The sequence below is a fragment of the Dipodomys merriami genome, unplaced genomic scaffold (assembly GCF_024711535.1).
Source record: "Dipodomys merriami isolate MVZ:Mamm:240054 unplaced genomic scaffold, mDipMer1.0.p SCAF_336, whole genome shotgun sequence".
Lineage (NCBI taxonomy): Eukaryota > Metazoa > Chordata > Mammalia > Rodentia > Heteromyidae > Dipodomys > Dipodomys merriami.
The window spans coordinates 346,383-370,025 of record NW_027204893.1 but is presented as its reverse complement, the minus strand read 5'-3'; the positions used below and the strand labels follow the sequence as shown (position 1 = coordinate 370,025).

The 23,643-nt window shown below is 44.0% G+C and overlaps 1 protein-coding gene and 1 long non-coding RNA gene across 4 annotated transcripts in view; one reads left to right on the top strand and one right to left on the bottom strand.

Moving 5' to 3' along the window:
* LOC138803173 (tubulin polyglutamylase TTLL11-like) overlaps positions 1–23,643 on the bottom strand; it is a 236,386-nt gene that overhangs the window by 117,901 nt on the left and 94,842 nt on the right. For all 3 annotated transcript variants that reach the window (XM_069987004.1, XM_069987001.1, XM_069987003.1), the window contains 2 exons: positions 19,704–19,799; positions 18,531–18,646 (listed from right to left, as the gene is read on the bottom strand). In XM_069987004.1, coding sequence (XP_069843105.1) covers positions 18,531–18,646; positions 19,704–19,799 — 212 coding nt within the window. The remainder of the gene's footprint in view (positions 1–18,530; positions 18,647–19,703; positions 19,800–23,643) is intronic.
* LOC138803174 (uncharacterized) overlaps positions 14,931–23,643 on the top strand; it is a 44,605-nt gene continuing 35,892 nt past the window's right edge. Inside the window, exons 1-2 of the long non-coding RNA XR_011364888.1 lie at positions 14,931–15,028; positions 18,554–18,655. This is a non-coding gene — a long non-coding RNA (uncharacterized lncRNA). The remainder of the gene's footprint in view (positions 15,029–18,553; positions 18,656–23,643) is intronic.

The following is a 23,643-nucleotide window of genomic DNA, read 5'->3' as shown; positions in this document are numbered from 1 at the left end:
AGACAAGAATACCTGATAGGTCTATGGTTAAATTTAACCAGCAAGTACCAGGCCAAGACAATCCTTACCAAAGGTGATGAGGACAGGATGATGATGACAAGAAGGACAGAAGCAGACAGAGCAAAACCACAGCTGTCCACTCCTGCATTTCTTTCCTGGGTGCACTTCAAGGGCTGCTGCTAGCAAATGAACTGTCCCTTGAAGCCTGACAGAATTTCAGTTTATAAACGTGCCGGGCCTGTGTCAAATTCCCCCTAATGATTTCTCAGCCTAAATTAAATGGTGAATACGTTCTAATGGCTGCTACAGAATTACATGACAGCTTCCAGGAAGACCTACAAAAATAGCTGGAATCAGAGGAATGGTCGTTCTGATGCACACAAGTTCCTCATTAATTTAATTTCTTCTTTCCTTCTGGCTTGTGGATCTCCTTTGTAAACGCTAATAGGAAAGAGACTGTAACAAGCCTAGGGCACAAAATGCCCCAAAATAGAGGATACGAACTCAACAGCATGATAAATGCAATTTCTTATTCTGCTAAAGCCACTACAATAAGTAATAACATTTTTCTGTATTGATTTAGATGCAAATGTATATATCTATATAATTTACAGAGGACATTTACATATGTTATCTCACTTGATGTGTAATTCGTTTTGAGCTCTTATCATGTGCCTGGAATTTTTGTTTTAACATATAATCTCATTTAATGAAGGTAGGGATTCTCCTGGATCACACGGCCTCAAGGAGAAAGACCAGGATTTGAACCTGGGTCTGTCCCACTCCAAAGAGTTTCCTTTCAGTGTGTGTACGCTCTTCCTTGGAGGTTCTTGCCATAGTAGTGTAGTATGTCCAGAATCTATTAGCGTAGCATTCCTGGCTTCTTGGTCTTACACTATTTCTAACAGGAGACAGAAGGCCTTTGGCGATTATGAATTTGGAGGAATTATGAGTTAGGTGAGAAGCTTGTGGCTTATGGGACAGGCTTTGTTTCACACAATAGTATAAGTAGGGGACGGGGAGCCCACTGAGTGCCTACTGAGGGGATTCAGCACCAGGGAGCTCCTTTGCCTGTATCTCCCAACCCCGCAGTTTCCCACAATGCAGGTGGTATTTTAGATCTTTCTTCTTTTGTCTTATTATTGACTAACTCAGTAGAATTTCCAGTTTACAGACAGAGCACAAAAAGAAAGGAGCTTAAATGCGGGAAGATAATGATAAATAGCCAATACATTATTATGTTGCATGCAAATGGCTCCTTTAGTTGAGATTATTCCATGTAGTTTAAGGAAGATTAAAAAAAAAGGAAGGGATGGAGAAATAGCACCAAAATTGACTTATATGTAGCAGGGCTGATGGCTCATGCCTATAAACTTAGTTAACTCAGGAGGCTGAGATCTGAAAGTTCATAGTTTGCAGCCAGCCTGATCAGAAAAGCCCACAAGATTCCATCTCTAAAATAACTGGCAAAAAGGAGGCCTGGCTCAGGTGGTAGAGAGCCAGCCAAACAAGCAAACCAAATAAGCATAAGGCCCTAAATTCAAACCTCAGTATCAGAAGGAGGCAGAAGAAGAGGTAGGGAGAGAGAGGGAAAAGAAGAGGGAGAGAGAGAGAGACTTTACTGCACAACAAACTAGAAGAGAAACACAGGTTTAAATGAACACCTCCTCTATCAAAAAAGTGCCAGTCTCCCACCAACTCAGAGATATCACATAAACTGATTTGAATGTTAACAGTACTTAGGACAAATTTAGCCAAGCATTTCCAAGCAAGAGCCAGAATCCATTTATGAAGACCACCAGGCCCACCTGAAATGCTGTAATACATAAATCACTCACCGTTCACCAAATAACCACACTCTTTCAAAACAGCTATACTCCACCTGCCACTGGAGTTCTAGCATAATGCCTACTCAAGCGGCAGCCTGAGACTATTATGTCTAGAGATAGAGCTGACAGAATGTCAGAAAGTGTCCTCAGCAGTTCGGCCCCAGCCACTTGCTGGGAAGATGCAGAAAGCCCACATTACAGGGTCATGCTACATTGTCTTTGCATCCACAGGCCCCAGCTCAACACTTGGCCCACAGTGTGTGGCACTGAAGCAAGTGAAGGGCAGAGCCGGAACTGTAGCCCAGGTATCCCCACACAAAACTCATGCCTTTCCCAGCACAGCACGCGCTCCATAGTGCTACTGGTCTGTTTATATTGATTTACACTGGTGTATAATCATAGGCCACGTTCACGGTGAGCTTCCAAGACCAGAAGAAAGATTTCTCACCAACAAACAACTGGCAGAATATGTGTTAAGATTCAAACCATGAGAGTCACTGGGCTATATCTAAAATAGCTCCACATAGAGAGGATTGTCATTCTGTCCCTTAATTACAAGCACTGCTTCACCAGTTTCAAAGATGCCAGCAATGAATATAGCAGAGGCTATATGCAAAGCCTCATAATGTCACCGTTATGAAGCAGCCAGATTATAAGAGCACCAAAAAAATAGCTTTCCGTATCCAGAACTATTTTAAGAAACACAATCCCGTTTCTCTTCTTCAAACTAATTAACGTTTCTAACCAGTACTGAAGTGTTTCGTCTGAATGCAATAGAGAAGCAAATCACTCCAGTTGGAAGCAAGCGGCTGGATGGTGAGAGACTGTCAAAAACACATTTAGTACAAGCACATACACTCGCCATGATAAATATGACTTCCAATTAAACCGCCCTCAAATATCTGCCACCTCATACCTGGTGGTTTAAAAGCAATGGGTGAAATTTGCAGAGTCTAAGGATTGTCAACAGATGAAATCTTCCTCTTTATTTTTATGTCTATTTTTAAGTAGAATAAATCACAGGCACTTAAAAGAATTGCAGCATTTTCTCAACAGAACAGAATCTACAGATGAACAAACCACAGCTTAGGAAGATGTGGAGCTGTGCTCAAGGTCAAATACAGAGTGCATCTAGGCAGGGCAGACACTCAAGGACAGGACCTCACTTCCTAGCCAGATTATTGTCCATTGTCAGCACTGCCTTCTATGGGAAGACTGCTCTTAAAGTTCCCACTCCTGTGTCACAATAATGAGAAGTTCAATAGAAACCTATGGAACCCATTTTCCACTTGAGGCACAAATTGAACACATGTTTTGCATCACGGGTTATCTTAATTAAACTATTTATATGAGCACCGTTGATTTACTTCAGTTTTGCTGAACACGAGTAAGCTGCCCATTTGCTTCTATAAGTTCCTATCTTACAAAATAAAACACATATAATTTGCACAGAGAAAGCAATACACAGTTAGCCCTCTGTATCTATGGATCCTGCATCCCGAGGCTCCAACTAACCAAGGATCTGAAATATTTGGGGGGAAAATTACATCTGTTCTGAACATGTATAGATAATGTTCGGTCATTATTCCCTACGAATACAGTAGAGGAATTATTTACAGAGCGTTTGCACTGTATTAGGTATGACAGGAAGGATGAAGATCCTTGAAGGGACTTGAGCCTCCAGATTTTGGAACTGTGGGGATCCTGGAATTTATCTCCTGCAATACCAAGGGAGGACTTTATTTTAATATTTGTCCATCTGTAAGAATTATAATGATGTTAATGTTAGTAATAATAGTTATCTTTTATGTTATGCGCTTGGCACTGTGATAGGGACTTTATAAAATGGAAAAAAATGAAGATGATTATAGAATAACTATGGTTTATTAAATCTTTCCTATGTCCCAGCAGTATATTGTATGTTAAGCACTGTAATTCATTTATTGATCACAATAATCCTGTGAAATAGCTATTTCGTGTGTGTGTGTGTGTGTGTGTATGTGTGTGTGTGTGTGTGTGTGTGTGTGTGTGTGTGTGTGTGTGTGTGTGTGTGTGTGTGTGTGTGTGTGTGTGTGTGCCTGTGCAGGCATACACACCAGCACTGGGACTTGAACTAAAAGGCCCTTAAGCTCTTGCTTGGCTTTTTTCCTCTTCGTTCTACCACTTAAGCCATACCATCACTTCCAACTTTTTATCTTTTTTTTTTTTTGGCAGATTAATTAAAGATAAAAACCTCATGGACTTTTCTGTCTAGGATAGCTTTAAAATGTAATACTCAGATCTCAGCCTCCTGAGTAGCTAGGATATCAGGTGTAGCCTGGCTAGTAGCTATTTATATTACATACATGATGAAGGAACAAGCATTGAGAAGTTAATTATCTCAAATTTCATAGAGAGCAAGAGGACAAGTCAAGTCCAAATATGGGCCCCTCGCCCCTTAGGGCTCTGCCTTTTGCTACATGAACGTATTGCTTCAAGTCCCATTTCCAATAAGGACATTGACAGAGCCAAGGACAAACACCAATGGTTTGAGGATGTAAATGTCTTGGCCTTCTCTACAGTTTTGAGCAAAGTCACTTTGCTACCAAATTCCCTGGGGGGAAACAGAGCTCACAGTATAGGGTATTCAGATAATGATGAAATATGAAGTGTTTCAGAAGTATATTGAAATTTAGAAGCCAAATGCAATTTGTCTACTGTTCCCTTTTAAAATATTCATGAGGCAAAGAAGCATTTCCACATTCAATAATTAAATGGCTAAAATCTGCAGCCTGATATATTTACTGATCATGAGCGATGCATTCCTAGAAAGTCCAAAGTTCAAATTAGCAGTCCCACAAGCTGCCATGTTGCAGAGAAAAAAAATGAAACAAATGAGACAGAAATGTTGCTGTTGCCTAAAGAAAAAAATTTCCCCACCACTTGGTCTGCTGTAGAGAAAGGCTGAGTCCAAATTAAGAATGCATGTAGGACTTTGCCTTGCAAACCAGCTGGAAGAGAATGAAAGGGGGGAAATGTTGCACATTTTTTCCTCATTAAAAGAATTGTTTTAAGAGGGTTTGATCGTGCCTTAAAGGTTAGCTTTGACAATCATTTAATATTTCACCTGTCTTAAGAAACCCTCACTAAAGGAAAGAAGAAAACACGTATATAAAAATGTGCATGAGGGGCTGGGAAGGTGGCTCTGTGGTAGAGTGCTTGCCTTGCATGCATGGGTTTGATTCCTCAGCACCATAAAAGCAGAAAAAGCTGGAAGTAGTGCTGTGACTCATGTGGTAGAGTGCTAGCCTTGAGCTGAACAACTAAGGGACAGCGCCCAGGTCCAGAGTTTAGGCCCCATAACTGACCAAAAAAAAAAAAAAAAAAAAAGTGAAAAAAGTGAATGAATGACATAGCTCTGTGTTGCTTTTTTTTTTTTTTTTTTGTGCTGTGGTTCTCTAAGCACTGTCTGGGTATCTATGTTTGAGTTTCACTGAAGGACATCTTGCAGTCTGTGTTATTGGTAAACTCAATCTCCACTGCCTCCTTTCCCAGGGGCATTGCCTATTTCTTATGCATAAGGACAAATCCCAGGACTACCCCAGTTCCAAACCCCAGGAAGGGCTGAAGGGCTGCTTCCCAGAGTTCTAGTGGTTTGGGACATATACAAAGATGGGAGTTGGTGGGCCAGTAGCATAGGAGTCACCTAAGAACAGGTCAGAAATGCAAATGAGCTGGGTACCAGTGACTCATGTCTGTAATCCTAAGGAGGCTGAGATCTGAGGATCACGGTTCAAAGCCAGCCTGGGCAGAAAAGTCTGTGAGACTCTTATCTCCGACTAACCACCAGAAAACCAGAAATGGCGCTGTAGCTCAAGTGGTAGAGTGCTTGCCTTGAGCTGAAGAGCTCAGGGACAGCGTCCAGAGTTCAAGCCCCACAAACCAACCCCCCCCCCAAAAAATATGCAAATGATCAAAAACTCTGGGGCTATATCTCAGCAATCTGGGCTTAACAAACCCTCCAGGTGATTCTGACACCCACTAAAATTTGAAAAACACCATCTCCAGTCTAGATGGCTTGGGCCTCTCTGCCCCAATTCAGCCACCATCTTTAAAGATCCATAACCAGTGTTTCTACACCCTCCCCTCCGCCCCCCCAGTCCTGCGCCTGTGCACTGGAAGTAGTCAGCAGACATCAAAGTGCCAGTAGGAGAGCACCTTGGGGTCATTCTACAGAAAGTGATGTCCAGTGCTGCCTTCCCAGCTGCCATGGTGACCCACTTGGGTATTGTAACAAGGATGTCGTTTTATCTTCAATTCCAGGCAGGATGGCTAAGGCCTGAGACTTGCCACTGGAATCCCAATCTCAACCCCAGGAGAGGGATGTGTGACCTGTCTGTAGATTCTCTTCACTACCATGGAGGTAAGACCGAGCCAGAGGAGTCTCAACAGACATTATTCAGTCATTGTCCCTGTCCTGATATTTAACTCTCCCTAAACCCCTTCTCTCTCCTCATTTTCTCCTAGCTTCGAACCAGTGTCCTCATTGCGTCATTAAAGCCTCAGAATGGCACATGGCTAAGCACATCCAAAATCCCTATAACTAAGGCCTACTGTTCATGAATCCAGCAGAAATCCTACCCTCGGGGCCCTGCACTGGGCCATGCACTTGAAAGCTTTGTATCCCAGCCTAACTCTGGTAGTCTCTCTTTTTTTTTTTTTTCTTTTTTTTTGCCAGTCATAGGGCTTGAACTCAGGGCCTGGGCTCTGTCCCTGAGCTAGCATTCTACCACTTGAGCCACAGTGCCACTTCCTGCTTTCTGTTTATGTGGTACTGAGGAGTCGAACCCAGAGCTTCATGCATGCTGGACCAGCACTCTACCACTAAGCCACAATTCCCAGCCCTCCTTTTTATGAAAGACAAGGGTGTCCTTGAAGCCAAAGAGACATGTCCACATAGGACTTACATCATATAACCTCTACATGCTTGCTTTGGGTACCAAGCACCCTGGAATTCCTCTCCTACACAGCTGGCATTCATGTTTCCAAGAGCAAAGGGCACATCTGGTATCTTCCTTCTCAATTTCAGGGACTGACAAGGAGACCCAGAGCCAGGTAAGGAGAAGGCCAGTGTAGACAGGGCTTGGGAATGTGTACTGGATTGTCTACCCTCTACTCCTGAAGAGATACTTGTGGAATGAGGGTTCGCTGGACCTGCTCTGGTATCTTATTGATCCTCAAACTGTCCCCCTGGAGTTTGTGTTGAAAGCTTGATCCCCAGTGGAGCATAGTTAGAGGTGGGACCTTTAAGAGGAGAGTGGATCATAAGAGTTGTGATCCCATTGTTGGATTAATCCATCGATGGGGTTCTAGGTTGTTGGGTTATTGAGAAGTGGGAACTATAGGAGGCGATGCCTAGTTGGAAGAAGTATGATTATTAGGGAATGCCTTTGAGGAATATGTCTTGTCCCTAGTCCCCCCCGCCGGCCCCGCTTCCTGGCTGCTATGAGGTGAGCCACTTTACCCCACCACGTGCCCCTGCCATGCTTTTCTGCTCACCACAGGCCCAACGTTAAGAGAGCCACCTGACTCTGGGCCAAAACCGCTGAGACTCTGAGTAAAAACAAACTTTTCCTCTTTTATTTAAGTCTTATTCTTACCTCAGGCATTTCATCACAGCAATAGCTGCCTGACAAAACCACCAACCTGCAATGCAGACACCACTGTCGGCAGACCTCAGGAGGTCATGTGATTCACCCAGGGTCACACGGCTGAGAACTGGACCCACGTCTGCTTATTCCAGAGCTGGTGTTCTTTTACTACACATGGCTATTTGTGCTTGGTTTGATTATTTCCAGCTACTTGGAACTCATCACTCATTTGGGTCGATTCTAATTTCAAGCAAAAGGAAGTTTTGTTTTCTTTTCATTGAGCTTAAATCTCTCGGCAAACTTTAGCCATGGTCCCTTATTCTGCTCATTGGCACCTGCAGAGTTATCCCATCACCCACTAACAACCTTTTAAGCTAAAAAAAGCAATTGCCCTCAGCTCTTCTTTCCTCTAAGATAAACAGTCCCCCTTTCCCGCTCAATAGGAGGGTTTCCAGCCACACCTCCAGATCAGCCCTGTAAGGTCAGATTCCCATCTCTGTCCCTTACAGCTCTTAATAGAGGTCCTGGTATGCAGAAATCCTACTCTCCAAGGTCTCAGCCCTCAGCTTAGATGTGGCCAAGACAGAGACCTACAACCTGAGGTGCACTGTACCGTCTGTGGCTCTGTTTCCTTGCCTAAATGTGGATAATGACTGCTATCCTGCCTGCCTGTCTCATGAGGTTGAGTGAGTATAATTTATAAGGTTTATTTTGAAATGATTCTGTAGACAGTGGAGATCCATGCAGTGTGGGGGTGATGATGACAACAGTGGTAATGAGCAGAGGGAGCACTGACCCAGGAGGCCCACTGAGGCAGGTGATCTAGAGAAATGCCCTTTGCCTGCTGTACTGGTTTAGTTCCTTCATCCCCACCCCTCTCTAGACATGGGTGCAACTTACAACTGGGCTAAGTGATTCTTCAGGACCCCAAGGCAGCTGCACAACTCTAGGAGCCTAACAGTGAGTTAAGCCAGCATGCCTGAGACACACAGGCAGCTTAAAGATGGCAGAGGATGTCTCTGTACCCAGCATCCAGGCCAGGCTGGCTTTATGTGCTGCTGTGGCCTTAGGAATAGGTCAGAAAGCGTGGCCCCTGTCCCTGGTCACTCTACGCTACCACATTTGCCAATGAGGTCACACAGACCGAGGGAACTCTTCCTCCAGTGATAGGCCTCAGCCCCTCATGAGCACCTGGCCATGTACCCAGGTGCACAGGGAAGTGTACCCATGTCCCCTGGAGCCTCACAGCCCCCCTCAGCCTCCCCTAAAGCTGCTCTTCTCTTTGGGGCTCCCAGCAACCACCAAGCTGATAATCCTGAATTCCTTTCTTGGTTTCTCCTTCATGCTAGCCTCTTCTGTTCATCATCAAGTCTTGTCCATGCCTCCTCCTAAACACCTCCTGGGTACCGATGCTTCTCACCATCCTTACCATAGATACCTCATCCACCTGACCCCACCTCTCCCAACTCATCCACCCTCTGAGTCAGTCCTCCCTCTGATCAAAGGGACCACTTTAACACACAAACCTCATGTGTCAAACTGCTGTTTAGAGCTTGCCCATTGCCTTTAGGATAAAAAAAATCAAATACTTGGCCTGCCTGACCTATTTTCTGGTCCTGATTCGGACACTTCCCCCCTCAACCACTGAAATCTTGAACTTTGCTTTTCCTGCAAAATTACACACACACACACACACACACACACACACACACACACACACACACACACACACACACGAGTGAACAAAGGAGATGTGTACATTTATTTATTTTTTTGGGGGGGGGGTCCAGTCGTGGGGCCTGAACTCTGGGCCTGGACGCTGTCCCTCAGTTCTTCAGCTCAAGGCTAGCGTTCTAGCACTGAGCCACCTCCCCAGCCCGAGATGTGTACATTTAAAGAGTAAGCTTCTGTCCAGGCTACAAGGTTAAGAAAAACAGGGAGCCAAGCACCGTGGTACTTGTCTGTAACTGCAGCACTAGGGAGGCTGAGGCAGGAGGATGGTAAGTTGGAAGCCAGTCTGGATTACATAGTGAGACTTTGTTGAAAAAAAAAAAAGCAGGGAGAGAAGAAAGGAAGAAAGGAAGGAAGGAAAGGAAGGAGAGAATGAAAAAGAGAAAGGGAAGAAGAGAAGGAAGAAAGGAAGAGAGGGAGGGAGGGAGGGAGGGAAGGAAGGAGAGAGGGAGGCGACCAAGATCCCAGCCTCCCACCTGCACCCATCAGAGCACTCTCCCTGCAGGAAACCATGACAACTCTCTGATCATATTTCTCACCTTGCTTCATATTTGTACTACTTAGGATTACATCTCCATAAAGCAAAGCTTAGTTCTGCCTGTTTTGAATTTGATTTCATCGGAACCATACTGTCGATATGCTTTTATGGCTCACAACAATATTGATGCGGGGAGCTATGGTGTGTGAATTCTCTTTGACGTACAGCACGCCAGTGAGTGAACACCCAAAGTGAGTGTGTTCTTTCATGGGTGGCCGTGAGGTTGCTTCTAGCTTGGGGTTTTCAGGAACAGCATCTCTGTGAACATTCTGAAAGTCTCTCATTGCTCTGAGGCCCATGCCTGCCCTGCCTCACAGCCTCTCTGGTACTTGTTTCCACTGACGAGGCTACTACGTGGCCTCCACACATGCGCCGTCCTGTACAGCTCTGTCACTGAGGCGCAGGTGCATCACTAACTCCGCCTCTGGCACAGGGTCCCCGTGTCACAAGCCATCAACACTCTCATGCATGTAGATATGCCTCCACTCGTGCATTCCCTGACTCACTCCTTAGCAGCTTCTCAGGCCAGCCCTGCAGAGTTGCCGAGGTGGGGAGGAAGAAGGGATCCTCTGAGAGCAGGCTCCATGGCTAGATGAGCCCTGCTGACATGTCATGACATGCGCACAGGGCAGAGACGCAGGACAGTGGGGAGGACCGTGGGGGAGGACCCTCTGCTGGGTCAGATTCCACCCTCCCCTGTGCCCCACACATTAGCCTCTGCCACAAGAGCTGGAGGGGGCTATTGTGCTGTTGAAGGCAGAAGAAGGAAGAACTAGAAATAGTATTTAAAAACAAAAGAAAGAAAGAAAGCAGCTGGTGAATATTGCCAACCATTTGGTGTGATAACCCAGGGCTTCAACTGATTACTGGAACTGGCTTTCATGTTGATCTTTCATTTCTTTTAATCTAGCAGATAATTAGAGGGAAATCAAATCCATCCCCACAGCCAAAGATTAACCTGTCATTGCTGTAGCTCTCTTCCTACTTACTTTACCACCTTTTCCTTCACACCTTTTTTTCCCCCTTAAAAAACACAAAATACACACACACACACACACACACACACACACACACACACACACACACACACACACACACACACAACTTCCAGGTTCCATCTATTGTTCAATTTATTTCAACACATCCAGTTTGGACATTTCCCTTGACAAGTACTCTCTTGGGAATAAGCAACATTTTCCCTTTCTCTAAATGAAGAACTTCCTGATGCTTTGCAGACTGGGGGGAAAAAAAACAAAATCCTATTGAAAACTCCCTTTTATGGATGAAGAAATTATGGCGCAGAGGCGGGGGTGACTCTGTACCATTTACAGCTATAAATGGCAGAGCCAGGGTTTACCTCAGAGCACCTGACGCAAGGGTCCCTGCTCTTCCTTGCTCTGCTCTCCTAGCTGCGCAGAAACCCCAGGAGGGCTTCTCAGTCCCTGCTACTCCCACCGTTCTCTCTCACACATACAGCTTGCAGCACAGGAGCTAGAAAGAAACTGAAGCATTCTACATAGGGAGGCAAACTCTGATCCAGCCGTTTGATGCAAACGATGCCCACCAAGAGTTACAAATCAGAAGGCAAACATTACTGCCATGCAAAATGGAGGAAAACAAATGCAGCATACAAAAGAGTGTCACAGTATTGCCCCTACTATAAAAGAATACAGATGAATACTACACAGTATTAACTGAAAAGTTAACCACAAGAGTAGCTGAACTTGATGGAACTTTTATTTTGTATATTTTTCAGTAGTTTTTGACAATAGATGATTACTCTTTTTTAAAATTATGTGCCAGGCCTGGGGCTTGAACTCAGATCATGGGCATAGTCTCTGAGCTTTTCTGCTCAAGGCTAGTGCTCTCCCACAATTCCACTTCTGGCTTTTTGGTGGACAATTAGAGATAAGAGTCTCATAGTCTTTCTTGCCCTGGCTGGCTTCGGACCACAATCCTCAGATCTCACATTCTTTAGTAGCTAGTATTATAGGCATGAGCCACCAGCACCAGATTTGTACCATCTCCCCACCATACCCTTTGGGAAGCATGCCTGGAGTCTGGTCTGACATGGAGCCTCTACCTGACCCTTTGTCTGAGCATCTCTCCTTCTCCATGCCTAAGTTCAATTCATTTCCTTTGAACAAAGCCCCAGGCTTTGAGAAGTCTACCCTGACACTGCCAGGCCTGCAAAAAGGCTGGTCTTGTCATTCTTACATCCTCAGAAAGGTCTAATGCCCATGATTTTATAGGTTTTGACCCAGCCCTTGGCTTACCCTGCCTTCTTCTGAAACTTCAACCTGTCCCCTTCAACTTGTCCCCTTTTCTGTCTCATCTCTTGTCCTAAACGGATCCTGATTTATATCTCTGCTCTTTGCACATTATTCCTGATTTATATCTCTGCTCTTGCACACATTATTCCTTCTGGTGTGGCACATTACCTAGCTGGCCACTGAACTCCCTCACTCAGATGCACTTACTTGTGTCCTGTGCTTGGTCCCTGGGGATCCAGAGACAAGCACCTGCTCCCGAAGTTGAAAGTGAGACAGACAGCCTTGTATGACACAAACCCAATCAGGGAATGTGTGCCCTGTGCCCAGCCAGGCACTTGCTCTCCAGTGAACCAAGAGCTTTCACGTCCCTTCCCCTTCAAGACAAGGACCAAGTGGACCTGCTTTGAATCTCAGCCTATCCCTGTCAAGCCTGCCACACCTTGGTGGTGGCATCCTTATTGGTCAAATAGAAGTAATCACAGTCCCCATTGTGTACAGTGGTTATTAGAAAGAAATGGGAGTAAACGCAAGCATTAACCCCTGCTGTATACAATCAGCACCCAACAAGCACTTCCTTGTGAAATAGGCCCCACTATTATTCCCCTCTTCTCCCTCCTCTTTTACTTTTTTTTAGTTTTTACTGACTTGAAAACTGGCCTGAGGAACATATAGGAACTTAACTGAGTCCGAGTGGAACTGGCACTGAATCTTGTGTCCTTCCAAGAAGTGAACAACTTCTGATTTTAAAAATACACTGTTGTTTAAGGCTTGACGGAGCAGTGAGTGAGAACATTTCCAAACACATTTGCTCCCCCATCCCTTCCTGGGATAACTCTGGAAATGCCCTTGAGGAAGTCAGCATCGCCATTTCCACCGTAACAATGACTGCTGGGGCCATGTGCCCTCATCCTGTCCCCACACAGGCAGAAGGAAGTGCGCCTATCTGCCTCAGAGGGGCTCAGCAACAGCCTAACAGAGCTCCGAAATGACACTGTTGCGGTGTCTCAGGATATTCTACCTCCCCATAAGTCTCGCAAATGGTTCCCTCTCAAAAGACTTCATGCAAAAGAGGATCTTATTGGTTACTTCTCACTTGATGTTTCCACATTTTCAAATGGAAGAGACATGCCTTGGTTTGTGTCTTGCACATAAAATGATGCATTTATCATTAGTCATTTCCTGTCTCTTCTTCCGTGGAGACACATGCACATTTTTCTAGTTTGTTGACAGCCACCAGAGTCAGAGACCTTTGAAGCACAGACAGGCAATGTGTCTCCATCCAAACCCAACCTTGGACACTTGTGCGGGGTGCCTCCCATCTTAATAGTACAGTTTGGTTTTACATAATCCAACGCCTGGCCTTTCCTCCAGGAAAAATGCCCAGATACACAAAATGATGTTTCATCCCTGGGCTCAGATATCTTTGAACACATATTACAGGTTGAAAATAAGTTTGGGTTTCTTTGGCTTGACATTCAGGGGTGTCCACCGCTGGCCTTGAGTTTCCATCCAACGCCCACATTCCTCTCATACACCTGTCTCTCCAGCTTATGGGAACACTCCAGGTTCTGCACAGAGCTTGTGGCTTTTGCTTTCTCCAGCACAGGTGTGCTTTCTCTTCATAACTCAAATCCTACTTGTCCTTTAAACCCCAGCTGTACTGCCACCTTTCTTGAGTTAAAAAAAATGCTTCACATCAGGAAATAATCTCTTCCTACACTTTCCTCCCTTGACAATTTGTCTTTGTGTTTATAGTACTTAGCACTTGTCACCTTATATATACTCATGTGTGGGTCTTGCCTCCTCTTATGGCCTGTGAGTTAATTTGCTTCTGTGGGCTTCCCTTGGAACACAGTAAGTGCTCAATAAATACTCAAAATGAATGAGTTCTTATTTTTGTAATCCACACATAATGCAAATGAGATGCAAATGAATATGAAAAGAGCCACCTCTCTGTGACCCAAACTTATTTATGTGAAATCTTCAAGGTGCTTGAGGTGTTCTGAACTGATCTATAGAGTCTGGCCACAAAGGAATCCTTTGGTATCAGGGGATTTATCTTAAAATTTCAAACAAAGGTCAGCCATGCACACAAGGATGGGCCATTCAACACAATAGTCAGATGATTCTTTGGCAAGAGTTTGTTTCCAGAAGAAAGATGGGTCTGTCAGAAAGGTAAAGACCTTTATAGGTGAGGGCATGCTTTAGTGTAGACTGGAATGCATCTTCTCATCCATCTTTGTGAACTATAGTTGTCTATGAAGACAACCATCATTGAGGGAATCTCAGTAAGACACATGACCCCATCAAGTAGGGGGGCTAAGCTTAGAGGGATTTTTTTTGAGGCACCCACCCCAGCGTCTTCTAATTGCTAGGTGTGCACTCTACTACTGATCCATGCCTCCAGCCCATTTGGTTTTATTATTATTTTTGAACAGGGTCTCACTTTTTGCCTGGGTGGGCCGAGATCATGACCCTCCTATTTATGCTTCCCACATAGCTGGAATGATAGGCAAGTGCCACTGAGCCAGCTTTCATTTGGTGAGATGGGGACTTATTTTGTGCCCAAGCTGACCTCAATCTTCTTGATTGCTGCTTCCCAAGCAGCTCGGGTTATGTCAACACACCCAGCTTAATTTTGCTTAATGGTACTGGAATTTGAACACAGACTCTCATCCTTGCTAGGCACATACTTTAGCACTTGAAATAAGTCCCCACCCAGTACAGAGAACTTCTAAGATTGTAAAAAGACACCTTGGTTGGGCATACAATCAAGCCCTGAAACTGAGAGCTCTTAGGAGATTGTTCTTCATTCTCTTAGAATGTTTCATCTTCATTCTAGATTCTACATAGAAGCTAGAGGATTCATCTACTGGTTCTAAGCATGGTGCAGAATTGCAGAGAGACATTTGGAGTCAAGGTCAGAAGTGAAGCTAGAGTTCTCAGTAAAATATTTAGTGGACAGGCATCTCTGATTAGGACCACAACTGTTCTGGCAGCTGACTCATCTCTTTCAGTTGTTATAAGGTAAACAACATAGCAAGAGTACTATGCAATGTTACTGAGGGAAAAGAGGCTTCTGGGCCATATATACATATATGACTCCTATGTACATATGAATCATATAAGTAGTTATATGAACATGTTAAGTCAGTTTCTGAACAGAGGTGAAACAGTTTCTGAATAAGAGGTAAACAGACTGTAACCAAGCTCTTAGACACAGACAGACAACATGATATCAATAAAATCCCCTCAGAGCTCCCTAGCCTACCTCTACCTTCCATGATATTACTTGGGGGTCCTGAAGTGCCAAGATTCCTAAGAAAGGAGAAAAGTTGCCAGAAAAATCTACATTCAGGATGTCAATACCAGTAAAATGGCTCACAGGGCTTTCTCACCTGTCATTTCATGGCAATACCATGACAACTCAACCACAGAGATATCTCCATTTCCACTTTACAGGCCAGATCAGAGAACAAATAGACTTAGCCAAGCTCTTAACATGATGGTCCCAGATGAAGGACTTCACCCAGCCCTGGCTGGTGCCGAGTCTGGCATCCTTCCATTTCCTCTGCACCTTTCTGGAGCAGCCACAGACCTGAGGAGCTCAGGTTACCTGCCTTCTTCTTCAGCATGTAGGGGGCAACTGAAGCCCCACTTCAATAGTCTTCATGATAAAGAGCCTCCAAGAAAGGATTTATGCGAATAAATTGAAGGGGAAGGTGACAGATTCCATTTTCCTCCCAAAGGTTCAGGTCAGAGACTATACAAACACAAGACATTGCTTCTAAAGCTGGATGGGGTGGGGCATGTCTGTAATCCTAGCACTCAGTGTTGAAAAAGGAGGATCATAAATCAAGGCTAACCTGGTTCACATAGGTGAGACCTTGTTAGAGGAAAGGAAAGGAAGGGAGGGAGGGAAGGGAAGAGAGGAATAAGGAGAAGGGGAGAGGGGGAGAGGGAGAAAAGAGGAAGAAAGGGAGAAAAAGAGAGGAAGGAGGAAGAGGGGGGAGAATAAACTATAGTTAATACAGCTGGGCTGATGGTCTCAGAAATAGACTGCCAGGATTCAGCACTAGGAACTGTGTGTTTTCTGGTGACGTAAACCAAGTGCTATTACAAGTTATCCTGACATATTTCTAGACAAAGAGCTTGTCTTCTCTGCATGGTAAACTTCTGAAAAGGAAAACAAGCATTTCTTATATCTAGATGCCCTTTAAAGATTACAATGTGCTTCCATAGATACTCATTGCTCGCTTACAAAATAAAATTAAACAGTGAAATTAAGGAAGAATATCCGTAAGCGGCAATTAGCTATTAACACCCACCTTACACTGTAGATAGGAAAAGAGTGAGATGAAACGCTTTCTATATTAGAATTGAAGTCAGGTTCTTGAAGTTCTAACTGTTCCAAGATATCAATAAAAAAATCAATGCTTTTTAAATTAAAAATGAGATGCTGCTACTTATGACTTGATAAGTTATAAAATGCCTTTTTCATCCTTCCCAATCAATGGTTCTCTTCCCCATTACTATTAAATTTCAAATCTGAAGCTCCTATGGACTGTACAGGTGTGTTGGGGGAGGGGAAGAAAACAACTAGAACAAGAAAAAGAAAGCTAAGTTTGTTTCAATGCTGTTCAGTGTGAAATACAGTGGAACCTTTCCATCTATTCATTCTATTCAGAGATTAAGAAGGTCTGACCTTTCTTAATGGGTTATGAACTTCTTCCCCTGGGTCATGGCCTTCTTAATAGGTTATGCACCTCTTCCCAGAGGTCGCAGCCATCCTAAAATAGACTGAACTCCCATGCCATGCTGTTACCAAAAGCTACTCATGTCTCTATACAGTTTAGACCATCCCCCGGTACCTCATCTCTGCTGATGAGATCAGTCACTATTACAGGATAGAGTTTTCTAAGGAATGAGATTTATTTTGGTTAATCTAAACAAATTACATTGTAAGCACAACTTTTCCTGAGAGATAAAGAAAACAGCTGCATGCTTTTACTAGTGGATCCATTATTTGCCTACATCTCATTTGGTTCAGAGGCTTTGTAGCCCTGGCACATTGCCACTTTGAAGCACCTATCCTTGGGAAGCTGGCCTGCAGGACAGGTCCACACATACCGCAGGGGACATTCTTGATAGGATCAAGCCAACATTGGGCCACCTGTGCCTCAGCACTGTAGGGGAGAACTCAGTTGAGCAGGAGCCACCCAACCCACCTGAGGAGATGAGAAATCCTGCAAAGGCAATGGTGCTCGGCCTTGGCTGCACAATACGAGCACTCAAGAAGCCTAAAAATGTCTGCGGCTACTTCTAGCTCAGGCTAATTCAAATCAACCTCTCTAAAAGCAGAGGCCTGGTACTGGGACTTTTTTTATTTTTTGGTCAGTCATGGGCCTTGAACTCAGGGTCCTGGGCTCTGTCCCTGTGCTCTTCATGTTAAGGCGAGTACTCTACCGTTTGAACCACAGCACCACTTCCGGTGTTCTGGTGGTTCATTGGAGATAAGAGTCTCACAGACTTTCCTGCCTGGGCTGGCTTTGAACTGAGATCCTCAGATCTCACCCCTCTGAGTAGTTAGGATTACAGGTGTGAGCCACCATCACCTGGCTGGTACTGGGAGTTTTGAAAGCTCCACAGGTGGTTCTACTATGATGGCATATGCCAAGTGTGAGCAGCACTCCTGTAAAGGGAGTGTTACTTGTATTTGAGCTTGAATCCAATTGGTGAGAAGCCTTCACAGATGAGCTGAACACATCACTTACTTGGGGAAGTTAGCATTCTGCCCAGTCTTGAGCCCTAGCTGGCAAGTGCATTTTTAAATGTCTGAGTGCATTTGGGTCAATCTGATTTGTCAGGGAGTATAAGTACTATTTGAAATGCCTGTCTTTGGTGGCTCTGCTTGAAACATAAGCAGATGATATTTACTAAACCCTTACTTTATACGAGCCTAGAACTTGGTTAAAAAAAATAGGAACAAACAAAATAGCCAAGTGAAATGTCATCCATTTCTGGGGTGACTCAGTGGAGAGACAGGCAGGGACACGTGCATGCCAATATCCCTATGTCCCCACTGGGTGGCTAGGGATGGAGAATTGTTAACTGCTGTATATATGACGAGAGATGTTAGAAGATCATTGCACTTGGCGCTGCAAACATTGAAATGAAAAGCTTCTACTGCAAGAGCATAAATATCCTAAAGAAAATAAAATGGAGGCAATTCTTTGTATGGCCAGCCATCTGTGGCTGCTTGCATTTTCCTTTACGCTTCCTTGCTTGCGGATTTCAAAGAGAAGCATCATGTGACCAGGAGTGGACAAGCAGAGAGCAGACTGGAAGCTCAGAAGACGCCAGATTTGGGGAACGATCAGTGCAAGAATTTGTCATGGAACCCCAATTGTCAGATTAACTCCCGATTTTGAGTCAATCTTACATGTCAATAGATTCTGAGAAATTGAACTCACCTGCTTAAAATAAGTCAAGTTGACAGCAATGAATGATGTAAAAAAAAAATACTCACTGGGTCTCTCTTTTCTTCTTCAGTGGGTCCATGAGGCGCAGAGTGTCTCTGATGACAGCCACTTTTACCTCTTCATCCACCAGGCTGGGGACATTTTCAAACACCCCTGGAGAAAGCTTGAATGGGTAAGGGCTCTGTGTTATAGTCAGGCCATAGCAATCAATGGGCCACCTCCAACTAGTTCAAGTGGTGGCAGCATCACTTTTTGTCTGTGCTGGTCTATAGAAGCGGGTTTTTAAATGCTGCCTGAACACCATTTCCTCTTGGGAATTTACAGAATACATGAAGGAAAAATAGCAGCACCATGTTTGGGGATTATCAAAATTGGAACTACAAGCTGGGTGACAGTGGCTCATGTCTGTAACCCCAGCTACTCAGGAGGCTGAGATCTGAGGATCACGGTTCAAAGCCAGCCTGGGTAGAAAAGTCTGTGAGATTCTTAGCTCCAAATAACCACCAAAAAGCTCAAGTAGTAGACCTTATCCTTAAGCAAAAAACCTAAGGGACAGCACTCAGGCCTTGAATTCAAGCCCCAGTACAGACACACACACACACACACACACACACACACACACACACACACACACACACACACACACACACACACACACACACACACACACACACACACACACACACACACACACACACACAAATTCATAAATACAGAAATGGGATAAGAAAAGCAAAAGAATCCAGGGAATCATTCTGAAACCTATGACAAATTGGGTGGTTTATTTCCTTACAGTTTTTTTTTTTTTGAGCATTCTTTTTGGGATGGAGTAGGGGAAAATATAATCCCTGTTAAATGTACTATTTATCTTAGTGATTCAAGTATGTCGACATGGCTAAATCATATTCATAGAATTTCAATTAGTTCATCTCCTGAGGCTAACTAATTAGTTCATGTCAAAGCTGATGGAAAGGCTCAGCTGCTTCTAAGTTTCCAGACCTTAAAAATGGGAAGAACGGCATGCTGGGAAATTATCATAGGTCGGAAAGGTCTTATATTAATAACTCTGTTCAGAGCTCAACAGATCAACTAAAATTATTTGACTTAAAGAAAACTTGGCTGTAAAAATTTGAGAATGTTGAATCTTAGCATGGATACCTCGAGAGCAGGCACACTTGGATTTCTAGCAATATAATCAATGAGGTGCTCCAAATACTTACTTCGTGCTCATGTTCAATTCTCATGCTGGGATTTGCGTTTACTTCAAGTAGCATAGGCTTCAGATTTTTCATCAGAAGAATGTCAAAGCCTAGAATCTTGGAAGAATAAACATAATTCAATATTAGTCCCTCTGGCACGCTATCTTTTCAGGAACCCCGTATAGTATTAGGGTCATTAAGGGGAAAATAAATCCAAACTCGGTCCCTAACCTTGGCCTTGACCCTGGCTGTTCTCCTCCACGGCCTCTGTTCCTCTGGGTATACTTGTCAGAACAAATGAATAGCAGAAAATTTTATAGAAACCTTGGTAATGGGATGTGTTCCCATAGTGCATTTCAGCACTATCTGTGTCATCCCAAGTGCTATAAAATGATGACCTCTTTCCTCTTTAACAGGCTTTTTATTATGTTAAGGATTCGTAGTAGTCCATCAATTCCTCCCTGTTTTTTTTCTACTGCCCTTTTCTATTAAGTTCTTTTAAGCTGGATCTCTGAAAACCATAGCCTGCTTTTTCTTAACCTGGAGTATATATTAGTATCACATAAGGAATTCATTCAAACCCAATGCATATCCTAACCTCCATCCATTAAGTCAAACAACAAATCTTTAGGTGCTTGTGATATACCCTCTTGGTTAAGAACAGTGAATATTTAATAGGTGCTTACTAGGCAACAAGGACTGTATGATGCAGTAATGATTCATAATCTCATTTAATCCTCATTAGGGTGTCTTTGGAGGAAGGACGATGACTTCCAACTTATAGAAACCTAAAATAGGCCTATGGGCTTCCACCTCACTGCCTACCTGGTCAGTGCCAGAGCTGGCTTTCATACCCAAGCAAGTCTGATCACTTGAGTTACCACCAGTATACAAGACACAAAGCTAGGCTCCTTGTTGGAAATGGACAGGCAATTGAGTGAGGGTGACATGGACGTCCACATACAGGGTTCTGTGGGATGAATCCTCAGGCCACACGCCTGCAATGCTGGCCCTACATTCAAGGTCTGCACTTGTACCAGTTTGTTGAGTGCCGTGTTCAAGTTCAGAATGTGGCTTGCCTCAGGCAAGGCTTTGCCTTTCAGTCACTCTGGGTTGCTTTTAACTCCTTACAAGTCCTTCCATTGGACTAGCCACCGTGGGTCTCTTGCTCTCTCTGCCTTCAACAGCCCTTCACCTGGAGAATTTACATCCTTGAGATGGCTGCTTCTAATGAGATTCAGATTCAGACTGCAAGGACTTCAGAGTTTTGGAAGGACTTTCATTATCTCTAGAGAAGTGATAACGTGGAAAGTTTCTAACATAATTGATACAACCCCCAAAGTCTCGAGAAATAATGTGGAGGATAAAAGGGGGGAAATAAAGACAAGATAAGGTTGTAGACTCCCCTTTCTCTGTGGACTCCAGAAGAAAAGATGAGGGGAATCCATTTACTTGTCTATATAGAATATGCATTAGTTAAATGATAATTATTAAACTGTAAGTTCATCTATATTAATGAAATCAAAGCCCGACTGACCATTTGGGGAAATAATCTGAGACGAAGTTATGTTTCAATGAAGGGCAGTAAAGATGGGAAAAAGTCATCTTCACACTATTTTTCTTTCCCTAGTCATGGAAAGGAAGGAATAGAAATTCAGTGGGAAATGTTACATGTATTATAGATCTGCTTAATAATATATGACAAGTGGATTTGAGTGATGAGCCCTTTAAGAGACTCTCGTGACATCATCAGTCTAACTTCAGACCTGGCCCTGTGACATGTGATGTTGATGAGGATACAGAGAATGGCAGGCCACGGTGCCAACGTTTTATCATTCTCAGTCATCCACTCTTACTTTGTGCTACATCTTAGTGTTTAAGCCTTGACTTTCTTGGCCTGGAGGATGCTTCTCAGTTCCATGTTCAGTAGATTTGAGGCCAGAAGTATAGGAATGCTGGGAGATAGAAAAGGAAGTAGTAAAATCTTCTCCACCATATTGGCCCATATCTACCAATGTCCTATTTTCCAGAATCTAGACTTTGGCAATTTTTAAAAAATGGGTTGGGTCTTGCACAGGAGTGGTTTACAGTCAGAAAAACCTGGGCTCAGTGTCTCGCACTAGGCCGGATGATTTTAGGGAGGGTTTCCTAGCCGTTCTGAGCCTCAGTTATCTGATATGAAAGATGAGCATCATGTTGCTGCCTTGCAGGAGCACTGGTAACGAGCATGCAAAGTAGTATCTTAGGAATCCGTTCATCATGTAGAAGGTAACCAATGTGTGTGTTGTTCCCTTTCTGTTTTCCTACCATTTCCACCAACAAGAAGTGATGGCTGTGTGCGTTGGAGTCACAGGAATTATCTGTATTCTGGTTCTTCCTTTAACGTGTGGACTGAGCAAGTGAGTTGGATGCTCTAAGCCCCAGCCTCGGCATTTGTAAAATGAGCATGTGGATAATGTTTGCTAAACCTCGATTCATTAGCAAGAATATGTACTGAATTCTTCCTAAGGCCCAGGAGGTCCATGCTGGCTGCTGGCAAGGTCACAGTCCATTAGACAAAGCGCCTACTCTTTTGGAGTGCACACTCCAGCAAGACTGACAAGATCCAATAGAGGCCTTGCAATGGACAATGTTTATTTGACATAGTGCTTGACACATAGCAGGTATTTCAGGAAGGGTCAGCATTATTACATTTGTTCACAAGTTCAAGGAAATATGAATTATTGTCCTCTCAAAATCTCAATAAAGTATTCCAGTGCCAACAGATCTCAATAAGCAAAATTAGAGCCAGGTGTTAGTGGCTCATACTTGTAATCCTAGCTACTCAGGAGGCTGAGATCTGAGGATTGCACTGTGAAGCCAGCCCAGGCAGGAAAGTAAGTGAGACTCATCTCCAATTAACTACCAGAAAACCTGAACAAAACTGAACAAATACTGAACAAAACCTTACTGCCCCCTCCAATACTCCCCCCGGCCCCTCCCCCCCCTCAAAAAAAACCCCTCACAATTTAATCTAATCCCCACCTTAGTCAGAGACCAGAAACCTGTAGTTTAGGAGAAGGCCTCTCTCTGTAAGTTTCTCCAACAGTCAGTAGAAGAGCAGAATTTTCAATTCTATGGTACTCAGCCTCTCTGAATAATCCCCTGCCTACCTGAATTGTATCCTGGGGGATTAAAAAAATACCTTTCTACAGGTTTACACCTATAAACTTAGCTACTCAGGAGGGTGAGATCTAAGGATCATGGCTTGAAGCTGGCCCAGGAAGACACATTCTCAACACTCTTATCTTCATTTAGCCAGAAAAAAAAATCCATAAGTAGAAGTGTGGCTCAAGTGGTAGAACACCAGTGAATGGAAGAAGAGCATAAGGACTGAAGTTTAAACCCCAGTACCAACACACACACACACATCAAAAGCAATCTGTCCTTCCCTGTTTACCTCTAGAAGCTTCAAATTGTGGTTTGAAGTTGGGGAGAAAGGGCTCTGAGCCATTATTTTCTAAATCCATTCAAAGTCTCCAAGCTACATTCTGAGTCCAATGGTGCATAGTCTTCCAGATGCATCCAGATGTTACCAGCTGAGCGGTCTCAGCTCCTCAAATTCAAACCACTCTCTGTGGCCAGCAGTCTCTAACATGGTCCCATTGAGACCCATGCTTTTGTATCTTCCCCTGCCCCAGCACTCAGTAACCACCCACGTGAGTGTGGCTGTGTTTACTAACTGGTTTCTAACAGACAGCAGGACAGAAATGATGGGCGGTCTCTTCTAATATTAAGTTACCAAAAAAGTCTGTGGTTCCATCCAGGGTGTTTCATACTCTGAGGGGGTGAGTTACTCTGTGGAAAGATCCAGATGGCAAGGAACTGTCCTCTCCCACCCCCTGCCAGGGGGTACCTGAGGCATGCATTGTGAGTGAACTCAGAGGAGAACCTGTCAACTAGCCTGGCTTTGGTGTGACGG